Consider the following 10822-nt stretch of genomic DNA (forward strand, 5'->3'; position numbering starts at 1 on the left):
CTTCCAGACTTGCTGTTATAAGGTTTTGACGTTTTGAATTGTACAGATCAAGTTGTAGTCAATTCCCGCCTAAGGAATCTTGCTGTTATAAGGTTTTGATGTTTGAAGTTTACATGTACCGTAAAACGGGGTAACTTTGATAGCTTTTTCGAAGAAAACTTCGATATATATGCGTGCTGTTTCAAAGAATTACAATTTATATTTTTAAAACAAGTACTGACATCCTAGCTGTCGATTGCACTTGATCGATTGCCAAAAGATTTATTCTGAATGGCTATATATTTTATTTCATATAATCGCAAGTCGGTTTTCTGTTTTGGGGTAACTTTGATAATGGAGTATAAATCGAACCAAATTGAATGAATTACGGAACATTCATAGGGCGTTGCATACCTCTAGGCGTTTAACGCTTTATGGAAGTTTCTGACTTAGATCACTAAAATGGTCCCAGTTTGTAAAAATGGTTTTCGCTAAGAGATTTGAGACCGAATTCATGTTCTACTATAACTAGGCTGTCATGGATAAGTGACGAACTCAATGACTTTATCAAATAGTGATCGTGGAACAGATTGTTTGTAAGTGTTGCAAAAATGCTAAAATCTTGTAAATTTTTAATATTTCCAAATAAATCCTCAAATGCACTTGATTCCAACGAAAATAGCTTTGACATGAAGTGTCATACTAATACTTTTTACTTTTGCATTCGTTTTTTTTTAACTGATTAACAGAAAATTCGTTATTTCGCTTAATATCTTGTGGGTCTCGCACTATCAAAGTTACCCGCATTATCAAAGTTACCCAGTTTTACGGTACTAAATTTCCTGTTTTGAAGTTGTTTCAATTTAAATGTTATACATTTGACATGTGTTTCTTGTTGTAAATGTAAACTTCAAAACCTTATAACAGCTTTTAGCAAATGAAAATCCAAATATGTTCCTTGGGAGATGACTTGTCCCTCCGGAAAAATTCGTTTTTGGGACGAAGTTTCGTTGCACTTATGATAAAAGAACTGCTTCCCTCCTCCATTAAAAACTCCCAGATATACTGTAGCTACAATAATTTATTCTCTATCAGTCTCATCAGCCCGAGTGGTGATGCTTAACGCGCTTAATCTTAATCGATACCGGTATCGTTTTGGTGATGACCACCGGGACCTTCTTCTCGACCACAACCGGGACCTTCTTCTCGACCGGATATGGAACGTGAACTGTCTTGTGAACGGTGATCTCCTTGATAGTGCCATGATCGTCTTCATCCCACGCGCTGCTCCTGGCCACCCGGTTTGCCCTTTCTAGCTCGACGACGGACGACGACTCCGCACTCTCGAGGTCCGCCGCCGGGAAACTGGCCACCAAGGCAATGGCCATCGCTAGCAGAACAAAAATGAACGCCTGGGGGTGGGAAAAAACGGAAAAGTGTGATTGAATGACATGGTGAAAAAACGAGAAAAAGTGGTTAATATCAAAAACAGTGAAAATTACTAAATTTGGATTCTCTGAATTTGAATACCTATGCTTGCTAAATTATATTCAATTCAATTTTCATGGGAATAATTAGTAATGCCCTAATGTATGTAATTTGCAACATTTAACAGAAATTCTGTATACGAAATAAGCAAATTGGTACGAATTTTAATGATGGTCACACTCTAATATAATTAGCATTCTCACAAACTTTCAGGCTGTGCCCATGATTGAATCCTTGATTACAACCAGAATTTTCTTAACACTTCAGCCGTCGCACTGTTGTCTTTTGTACAACACAGGTGAAAAAAAAACTCGCTATTCGTACACAGCATCAGCGTGGTGCTTATAGCGGTGGTCAACCGCGCGACGACTGGAAGGTTAATGTCTGTTATCACCAAACTGAACATGATTGAAGAATTTTTCATTGTTTTCACTTGAATAAACATTTTTTAACACTTAATAGTTTAATAGTTAACACAATCAACATTAATTTTCTGTATGTTACACTGATATTGTTCTCTATTTGTGACAAATGAAATCGTGTTCAACGGTGGTCAATATCACCCGAACTCACAGTGCCATTTTTTTCGAAGAATTGTGTAAAAAGCGAATCCTACCTTCATGATTGAGCTCGTTCAACAAATTTGCGTGGGACAAACAAACAAGAAGAGAGTGGTGCTTCGATGTGCACTGGATCCGAACGGTTGCGGCTGATGACTGATAACTTGCCGACGGCGTGCGGTTGGTTTTATAGTTGGAGGGGCTTTTCCGCGAGGCCACTCATGCATTTGATCAGCCAACGAAAGCATTTCGTTTGCATGATGCGCCTTATGGGCAGGTGCATATTGGGTATTTGGGCTTTGGCGCTATCATCGACCATCATAGACCATAGAGCGATGGAAGTTGATGATGTCTGAGGGTTGGCAAACAAGCGTGTGCTCGGTAATTATATCATTTCGTTCTAGTGTAAAAGGAGCGCACAGTGGGAAAAACTGGTAGCGAACCGACGAAGAAATTTGTACTTTGTGACCATCGCGCGTAGATCTCAATGAAATAACTGAATTTCACGTAGAATTGTCTGGATAATCAAATACAAGTAGTTCTGCTTATATGCAGGGATATTACAAATTAGATATAAACAGGGAAACTGTATATGAAATATTATTTTTTGTTTCTTTATTAGTATCATTCTTAACTTTACATTCATTACTTATATGTAGGTGTTCTGTGTTAGAAAACATTATAAATTTAATTTGAGCATTTATTAACATATTGTTAACAACATATTACATTACATTTGCCGTAGCAGTTCAGATTGTTTACAGATTAGTTGATTTCACCTGCTTGAAGAAGAGAAAAAACGCGTTTAACTAACTTTACCTAGATATATAACGCATTTATCGTGGTAATAGAAGATTGCAATGATTTTTGTCTACGACTATGAATTATTTTATTCGACATTTGTTCCAATGTTTCAACATTGGATATTCTATATAACTCATTATTACCAAACAATTGAGGGAGCTTCAGAATCATTTCCAAAATGCCCTCATTGTGATTTTTGAAAGTTAAATTCTTATCTAGCATGATATTAAACTTCATCTGACCAATTCATTGGAACCCCTCTCATTGTAACAACATGTCTACTTGAAGGTTTCAAATAAAGAGCTTTTGGTTTATGTGGGAATATTATTAGTTGAGTTTTGGAAGAATTAGGAGAAATCTTCCATTTTTGCAAGTATGAAGAAAAAATATCCAAACTTTTTTGCAATCGACTACAGATGACAGGCAGACTTCGTTCTTTGGCGGAGAGGCCTGTGTCATCCGCAAACAAGGATTTTTGACATTCCTGAGGTAACTCAGGTAGTCAGATGTTAAAGTATTGTATAATATGGGCCCCAAAATGCAGCTTCGAAGAACACCAGCTCTAACAGAAAGTTTTTTCAGACTTGGAGTTTTGATAATTAGCCTGAAGTGTACGACTTGACTGTATATTAACTCTTTAAATAACGTTTTCTAAGTAATAACAGTACGTGCATGTGTTAAAACTGTCCGCACGGAAAATTGTATATTAATTTTACTCATATTCCTAATTTTATCGATTGTTGGTATGATTTCTCAAAAATGTGTAAAAATTCAGTTACGAACAACTGAGTAAATAAAATTTTCAATGTGATAACAGTCTATGGGAGTAAATGAAAAAATCAAATTGATCAAACGAATGCTTTTTTTTTACTAGTTCGTTTATTTGGGGCTCAAATGCGTGTAACACTTTACGGAGCCGAAGTTCATTTTTGTACTATTTACAATTTATTTACTTTTTCATTACCAAAGTTAGTATGGGATGGAGCCAGGGTACTCGTGGCAACTCGAGGTTAATGGTCACAATTTTGAAAGGGAAGGACATGGTAAGGATTGGGTAGGGTTCTCTGCAGCTCATCCGGGAGGTATAGCGTGGTAGCTCTATTATCGTGTCATGGCGTTGATACCAATTTCTTGCCGATATTCGTCTGCCGGATGGCCAGGATCCTCAATCCAACACAAAAGGGACAACACAGAGAATAAAAAAACTGGAGAAGAGAACACAAGAAAATTAAACTTTTATACAAGACAAGCGAAGGAAATCGTAAATTGCGACCATATAAATGAAATCGCGGGTGCCCAACACATCTCTAACTGGAACATAGGGTTGTCTACCTCGGGCCGCAAGGGTATCCAAAAGTTGCGCTCTGGAGGCGTCCATATCCGGGCACTGCCAAACTACGTGATCGATGTCATCATAACCGGAACCACACCTATTACAAATATTGCTCAGCGCGAGGTTAATCCTGTGTAGATGTGCATCTAGCGAGTAATGGTTGGACATAAGTCTTGACATCACGCGAATGAAATCTCGACTTACGTCCAAACCTTTCCACCAGGCTCGCAAGGAAACTCTAGGAATTATGGAATGTAACCACCGTCCCAGTTGGCCATTAAGCCAATCGCTTTGCCAACCGTGAAGAGAACTTTGACGTACTAAATGAAAAAATTCATCGTGTGAAATTCGTCTATCATAAATCTCACCTTCCTCAGCGCCCACCTTTGCGAGAGAGTCCGCCTTCTCATTGCCATAAATTAAGCAATGTGAGGGGACCCATACAAAGGTAATCTTATATGATCTTTCGAATAGTACACACATCTGCTCTCTTATTTTTGTAAGAAAGTAAGATGCATGCTTTGCAGGTTTCATCGATCGGAGTGCCTCAATAGAACTGAGGCTATCCGAGAAGATGAAGAAGTGGTCTGCGGGCATGTTTGAGATCATCCCCAAAGCGAAGTTGATTGCTGCCAGCTCAGCAACATAAACCGTGCAAGGTTCCTGAAGTTTTCGGAAGGCGGCAGAGTTTTCATTGAAGACACCGAAGCCGGTGGATCCATTTATACGGGACCCGTCAGTGAAATATCTCTTGTAGGAATCGACATTCTGGTACTTTGCGTTAAAAATACGTGGGATAGTAATACATCGAAGTTGATCTGGAATTCCATGAATAGCTTGTTTCATGGACAGATCATATTCAACAGAGGAACTGTCATTGGTGAAGCGTACACGTGGAGGGTTATAACATGGAAGGCTTATGTCAGAGACATGTAGTAGAGATAAACTCTCATGAATTTTGACTGAGCATACAGTTTGTGCAATTCTTCGAAATTTTCAATAACGAGTGTGTTGCTCACTCCACACTTAATAAATATTCTTAGCGAGAGCTCCCAGAATCGGTTCTGTAGCGGTAAAACCCCTGCCAGAACCTCTAGGCTCGCATTATGTGTTGAGTGCATACACCCTAAGACAATACGCAAACAACGATATTGAATTCGTTCCAATTTAATCAGGTGGCAGTTTGCTGCTGAGAGAAAACAGAAAGAGCCATATTCTAGAACAGATAAAATAGTTGTTTTATAGAGTGTTATGAGGTCTTCCGGGTGAGCACCCCACCATGTTCCGGTAATTGTTCGTAGAAAATTGATCCTTTGTTGGCATTTTTCCGTTAAATGCCTAATATGAGTTCGCCAAGTGCCTTTTGAATCAAACCAGACCCCAAGGTATTTTGAAGTCAAAGACTGGTCGATGTCTGTTCCCAAAAGCTTAAGCTTTAGTTGGGCAGGATTCCGCTTCCTAGAAAATACAATCAGTTGAGTTTTTATGCGGAGCAAACTCGATCCCTAAGTTTCTAGCTCAAATGGATAGATTATCAAGGGAATTTTGCAATGGTCTTTGCAGAATTTCTGCTCGTGGGCCCTTCATAGAGACCACAGCATCATCTGCAAGTTGTCTAAGCGTGCATGGTTCTTCCAAACAGTTGTCAATATCTTTAACATAAAAATTATAAAGCAAGGGACTTAGACATGAACCACCCATATAGCTAATTCTGGAAGTTGTCAGTTGACTGAGAGTGAAACTCATGTGTTTTTCTGACAACAAATAGTACAAGAAATTTTTCAACATTCCAGCTTTCTGACAATATTTCTATGGAAACTGAATCAAAAGCGCCCTCAATGTCCAAGAAAACCGAAGCCAATTGCTCCTTGTCAGCAAAGGCTAGTTGAATATCTGATGAAAGCAACGCTAGACAATCGTTTGTTCCTTTGCCCTTGCGAAAGCCAAATTGAGTACCGTAAACTCGGGTGTAATTGATCAGTAGGGTGAAATTGATCACCGTGTCACGCGATTTTATTTCTTACTAATAGTGCATAAGCTCATTGCAACCTATAGTAAATGAACGTTGTTTGTCTTAAATAATGTCTAATTGTGTATAGTGAAGTTTTTTGTGCCACAGAATGTTTATTTCTATGAAAATAATGTAAAATTCTAGAATCAAGTTTAGTGTGAAATTGATCATCATCTATAAACTTCTAGTTCTAAACAAGGATTTGGACATGGTGTAAACCTGAAAGTTTGTAAGGATGCTAACAATATATCCCCAAAACAGATTTTACTATCAAAACTCTTACCAATTTGCTCGTTTTGTAGAAAAATTCAATTTTCTGCAACAATGTAGGGAAATCCTTTGGAAATTGCCTACATTTAGGCGTTTTTCGCGGTATTCTTGAAATTTAATTATTGATTGTTTCCATAAATATTGTCTCGTTAAGAATTTGGCAAGCATATTTGGATTCAGGAGGCCCAAATTAAGGATGTAAAGTTGATTTCGAAACTAAAAATAATAACAAAGATAAGTGATCAAATTCACCCCAAAATGGGATTCCCCGATTTTTAATTTTAGACCAGATTTTTGGCACTAACATCACATTTGTTAAAAAATTTCGGTGCATGAGCCAATGAGGTTCACCGTTGTACTTGTTTTCCTGCATCTAGTTATATGATATTGATAACATTTTAGAAAGCATACCAAGAAAACAGTGAAAAATGATCAATTTCACCCGAAATTACGGTACTGGAAAGCATGTTGTTTGATTCGACCCAGTGATCGAGTCGGGATAGGATCATTTTTTCTAACAATTTCCTTAAACATGATAACATAGCGATCGGGCGGTACGAATTATGATCAGACGCTGGTTTCCCAGGCTTTTGAATAGCTATTACATTGACCTGTCTCCATTCAGGTGGAACAATGTTGTGCTCCACGAATGAGTTGAACAGGTCAAGCAACCGTCTTTTAGCGATATCAGGGAGGTTTTTAAGAAGATTGAACTTAATCATATCGCGTCCCGGAGAGGAGTTGTTTGATGAAAGAAGAGCCATAGAAAATTCCAGCATAGTGAATGGTCTATCCAAAGAGTCGTCTCTTGAAGTTTCCCAAAAAGGCGGATGAGCTGGAACTTTTTTGCGAAGTTGAATATCCAACGATTAGAGTATACGTCACTCTCATTTAAGGATGAGCGGTTTCGCATGTTGCGAGCCACTCTCCAAAGCGTCGTCATTGAAGTTTCTCGTGAGAGGCCATCGATGAAACGTCGCCAATAGCTACGCTTCCTCTCTCTCTTTTTGGCTTTACATCAATTATCTTGATAAAGCCTCGCCAACAATATTTCGCCAATTCCCTCGGTTCATGGCCGCTTCTCTCCATCCTCGACTGTGACCCACGCTCTCCAGATCCTGGTGTACCTGGTCAATCCACCTAGCTCGCTGCGCCCCATGCCTTCTTGTTCCGACCGGATTCGTGGCGAACACCATCTTTACAGGGTTGTTGTCCGGCATTCTTGCAACATGCCCTGCCCAGCGTATCCTTCCAGCTTTAGCTACCTTCACGATACTGGGTTCGCCGTAGAGTTGAGCGAGCTCGTGGTTCATCCTTCGCCGCCACACGCCGTTCTCCTGCACGTCGCCGAAGTTCGTCCTTAGCACTCGGCGTTCGAAAACCCCAAGAGCTTCGAAGTCCTCCTCGAGCATAGTCCACGCCTCATACCCATAGAGGACTACCGGTCTTATGAGCGTTTTGTACATCGTGCATTTGGTGCGGGGGTGAATCTTTCTTGACCGCAGTTTCTTCTGGAGCCCATAGTAGGCACGACTTCCGCTGATGATGCGTCTCCGTATTTCACGACTAACGTTGTTATCAGCCGTCAACAAGGATCCGAGGTAGACGAACTCGTCCACCACCTCGAAGGTATCCCCGTCTATCGCAACACTGCTTCCTAGGCGGGCCCTGTCGCGCTCAGTTCCGCCAACCAGCATGTACTTTGTTTTCGACGCATTCACCATTAGCCCGACTCTTGTTGCTTCGCGTTTCAGGCGGGTGAACAAATCTGCCACCGTTTCAAATTTTCTCCCAATAATATCCATGTCGTCCGCGAAGCAAACAAATTGTCCGGATCTCGTGAAAATCGTGCCTCGACTGTTAAGTCCGGCTCTCCGCATGACACCTTCAAGCGCAATATTGAACAACAGGCACGAAAGTCCGTCGCCCTGTCGTAGTCCCCGCCGAGACTCGAACGAACTGGAGTGTTCGCCCGAGATCTTCACGCAGTTTTGCACACCGTCCATCGTTGCTCTGATCAATCTTGTGAGCTTCCCGGGGAAGCTGTTCTCGTCCATGATTTTCCATAGCTCTATGCGGTCGATACTATCGTATGCCGCTTTGAAATCGATGAACAAATGGTGCGTAGGGACCTGGTTCTTCTTCTTTCTGGCGTTACGTCCCAACTGGGACAAAGTCTGCTTCTCAGCTTAGTGTTCTTATGAGCACTTCCACAGTTATTAACTGAGAGCTTTCTTTGCCGATTGACCATTTTTGCATGTGTATATCGTGTGGCAGGTACGAAGATACTCTATGCCCTGGGAATCGAGAAAATTTCCTTTACGAAAAGATCCTCGACCAGCGGGATTCGAACCCTCGACCCTCAGCATGGTCATGCTGAATAGCTGCGCGTTTACCGCTACGGCTATCTGGGCCCTGAGCCCTGAGGGACCTGGTACTCACGGCATTTCTGGAGGATTTGCCGCACGGAAAAGATCGGGTCCGTTGTCGAGCGGCCGTCGATGAAACCTGCTTGATAACTTCCCACGAACTCGTTTGCTATAGGTGATAGACGACGGAAGAGAATCTGGGATAGCACTTTATAGGCGGCGCTTAGGATGGTGATTGCACGATAATTTTCACACTCCAGTTTGTCGCCCTTTTTGTAGATAGGGCATATAACGCCTTGCTTCCACTCCTCCGGTAGCTGTTCTGTTTCCCAGATTCTGACTATCAGCCGATGCAGACAAGCGGCCAACCTGTCCGGGCCCATCTTGATGAGTTCGGCTCCGATACCATCCTTGCCAGCGGCTTTGTTGTTCTTAAGCTGTTGAATGGCATCCTTAACTTCCCCCATCGTGAGAGCTGGTTGATTTCCGCTGTCTGCTGTGCTGACGTAGCCATCGCCTTCGCTGTCCTGACCTTCTGTACCTGTGTTCTCTGCGTCATTCAGGTGTTCATCGTAGTGCTGCTTCCACCTTTCGATCACCTCGCGTCCGTCCGTCAAGATGCTCCCATCCTTATCCCGGCACATCTCAGCTCGCGGCACGAAGCCTTTGCGGGATGTGTTGAGCTTCTGATAGAACTTCCGCGTTTCTTGAGAACGGTACAGCAACTCCATCTCTTGGCATTCCACCTCTTCCAGGCGGCGCTTTTTGTCCCGGAATGGGCGGGTTTGCTGTTTCCGCTTCAGTCTGTATCGTTCCACGTTTTGCCGCGTACCATGCTGCAGCATTGCAGCCCGCGCTGCATTCTTCTCCTCTAAAACCTCCTGGCACTCCTTGTCGAACCAATCGTTTCTTGAGCTCCGTTCCACATATCCGACAACGCTTTCGGCAGCGTCGTTAATGGCTGCTTTGACTGTCCTCCAGCAGTCCTCAAGAGGGGCCCTATCGAGCTCGCCCTCATCCGGCAACGCTGCCCCAAGATGCTGCGCGTACGCATTGGCGACATCCGGTTGTTTCAGCCGCTCGAGATTGTACCGGGGCGGGCGTCGGTACCGTACATTGTCGATGACGGATAGTTTTGGGCGCAGTTTCACCATCACCAGGTAGTGGTCGGAGTCAATGTTGGCGCCACGATAGGTTCTGACGTCGGTTATGTCGGAGAAGTGCCGTCCATCGATCAAAACGTGGTCGATTTGCGATTCTGTCTGCTGAGGTGATCTCCAGGTGTACCGATACGGGAGGCTGTGCTGGAAATAGGTGCTACGAATGGCCATGTTCTTGGAGGCGGCAAAATCTATCAGTCGTAGGCCGTTCTCGTTCGTCAGCCGGTGGGCGCTGAACTTTCCAATCGTCGGTCTGAACTCCTCCTCCTGGCCAACCTGAGCGTTTAAGTCTCCTATGATGATCTTGACGTCGTGGCTTGGGCAGCGGTCGTACTCGCGTTCGAGCTGCGCGTAAAATGCGTCCTTGTCATCATCAGTGCTTCCGGAGTGTGGGCTATGCACGTTGATTATGCTGAAGTTAAAGAATCGGCCTTTGATTCTTAACTTGCACATTCGTTCATTGATCGGCCACCACCCGATCACTCGCCTTTGCATATCACCCATCACTATGAAAGCTGTTCCCAGCTCGCGTGTGTTGCCGCAGCTCTGGTAGATGGTATGATTACCTCTGAACGTTCGCACCAATGCTCCTGTCCAGCACACCTCCTGCAGCGCTACGATGTCGAAACCGCGGGTCTTCAGTACATCGGAGAGTATGCGAGTACTTCCAATGAAGTTGAGAGATTTGCAGTTCCACGTACCGAGTTTCCAATCGCTAGTCCATTTTCGTCGCTGTGGTCTTTGCCGATTATTCCGGTCCGTATTCTCTCGTTGACGTTCCTGTGCTGATGTGTTTTTACGGTTGGCTTGCAGGGCCTGACACCAACCCCCTAGATTTCCGGAGGACC

The 10822-nt window shown here is 42.9% G+C and overlaps 1 protein-coding gene across 1 annotated transcript; it reads right to left on the reverse strand.

The window, feature by feature from the left end:
* Window positions 1-1042: 1042 nt before the first annotated feature.
* LOC110674643 lies at window positions 1043-2189 on the reverse strand. Its single transcript, XM_021838719.1, has 2 exons — window positions 2084-2189; window positions 1043-1391 (listed from the first exon to the last, which is right to left on the reverse strand). The coding sequence occupies exons 1-2, from the start codon at window positions 2087-2089 to the stop codon at window positions 1080-1082; spliced, it is 318 nt and encodes a 105-aa protein (XP_021694411.1). The 5' UTR covers window positions 2090-2189; the 3' UTR covers window positions 1043-1079.
* Between the last annotated feature and the right edge of the window lie 8633 nt (window positions 2190-10822).

Source organism: Aedes aegypti, chromosome 1, assembly GCF_002204515.2.
Source record: "Aedes aegypti strain LVP_AGWG chromosome 1, AaegL5.0 Primary Assembly, whole genome shotgun sequence".
Taxonomy (NCBI): domain Eukaryota; kingdom Metazoa; phylum Arthropoda; class Insecta; order Diptera; family Culicidae; genus Aedes; species Aedes aegypti.